Source organism: Aquarana catesbeiana, linkage group LG10 (assembly GCF_042186555.1).
Source record: "Aquarana catesbeiana isolate 2022-GZ linkage group LG10, ASM4218655v1, whole genome shotgun sequence".
NCBI lineage: Eukaryota > Metazoa > Chordata > Amphibia > Anura > Ranidae > Aquarana > Aquarana catesbeiana.
This window is the reverse complement of record NC_133333.1, coordinates 6,051,038-6,052,463: the sequence shown is the minus strand read 5'-3', so window position 1 is coordinate 6,052,463 and position 1,426 is coordinate 6,051,038. Positions and strand designations below refer to the sequence as shown.

Below are 1,426 nucleotides of genomic sequence, written 5' to 3'. Positions count from 1 at the left end.
GTACCGGCAGTAGCCCGGTAGAGTGAGATCCGTCATCGGCATAGCCCATGGGGCCCACACAAGGTGTGTTCTGGGTGGGACATCCTACGCAGAACAGCTTCCTGCCCGGCCTATAGACGCTGGCCGGGTGGGAAGCAGATAATTATGGCGGTTCTTTTTCTTGCTCACTCGCGGAGATCGAATGCACAAAATGTGTATTTTATACTCTTTTATGATAAGTGCAGCAGAGAGATCAGAGGACATCATACAGATGGAGGACACACGTCAGTCTCAGTATTTTAGTTATCTGAGTGCTAAAGCAACCTTTACATTTTAAAAACAATAAACCAAGCGAGCCGTGCCGGAACTTCTGGTTCCATCGAATGAATTCCGCCACCAATGAGCTTCCAGCGGCAGGTCCGAGACGCGCTCTGTCCTCGGAGGAGAAGAAAAAAAAAAAAAAAAAAAAAAAATCTATAAAAATAACAGCGATTGTCCCAGACCTATTCAGGCAGTCTACACACAGACCGATCGTTTTAATTTCAGCATTGTAAAGAAGCGTACAATTCAATCAGTGACTTCTCTACAGCCATGAAGCAGAAAAACAAAATTAAAAGGTGTCGGGAAGGCCCTGACCAGAAACGCGGTGGGCGGAGCTTGGCAGAGAGTTCTTAGTGGAGAAGGGACTCTTGTGCGTTCGATCCGTATACGTTTGGAAGTCTCGGGGGATGTTATGCCACGGCGGCTTTTTCCTTATAGGTCGCCATCATCTTCTTAATCTCTGCGATCGCTTTGCCAGGATTGAGACCCTGAAATGAATTTACAGGAAGATTAGTGAAATAAAGAGACGGAACCAAATTATTTCTCAACGTGCCGCAAATCATTAAATATCGTTCAGAGGTTTTAGTCGAAGAGATTATAGAGAAAGTGTACAACATTTCGGGGCCACACAGGACCCTTTCGGTACAAAGCCTGACAAAGGGGTCCGAAATGTTGTACTCCTCCCCGATCACCGACTAAAATCTTTGGACGCAATGTGATGATCCAGAGCAGTGATCTCCAAACCTTTGCTTGCATTTGTCCAGCCCTTTGGGGCGTTATTCCCCCACCGACACCAACGATGGGGCACTAGTCCCCCCACCGACACCAACGACGGGGCACTAGTCCCCCCACCGACACCAACGACGGGGCACTAGTCCCCCCACCGACACCAACGACGGGGCACTAGTCCCCCCACCGACACCAACGACGGGGCACTAGTCCCCCCACCGACACCAACGACGGGGCACTAGTCCCCCACCGACACCAACGACGGGGCACTAGTCCCCCCACCGACACCAACGACGGGGCACTAGTCCCCCCACCGACACCAACGACGGGGCACTAGTCCCCCCACCGACACCAACGACGGGGCACTAGTCCCCCCACCGACACCAACGACGGGCAC

At 51.6% G+C, this 1,426-nt stretch overlaps 1 protein-coding gene across 1 annotated transcript; it reads right to left on the bottom strand.

Moving 5' to 3' along the window:
- Positions 1-264: 264 nt before the first annotated feature.
- On the bottom strand, positions 265-790 carry SDHB (succinate dehydrogenase complex iron sulfur subunit B; the record flags this gene model as incomplete). Its single annotated transcript, XM_073601560.1, is given in 1 exon segment — positions 265-790. A coding segment is annotated over 1 exon segment (80 nt), but the record flags the coding sequence as incomplete, so codon positions are not given.
- Positions 791-1,426: the final 636 nt, after the last annotated feature.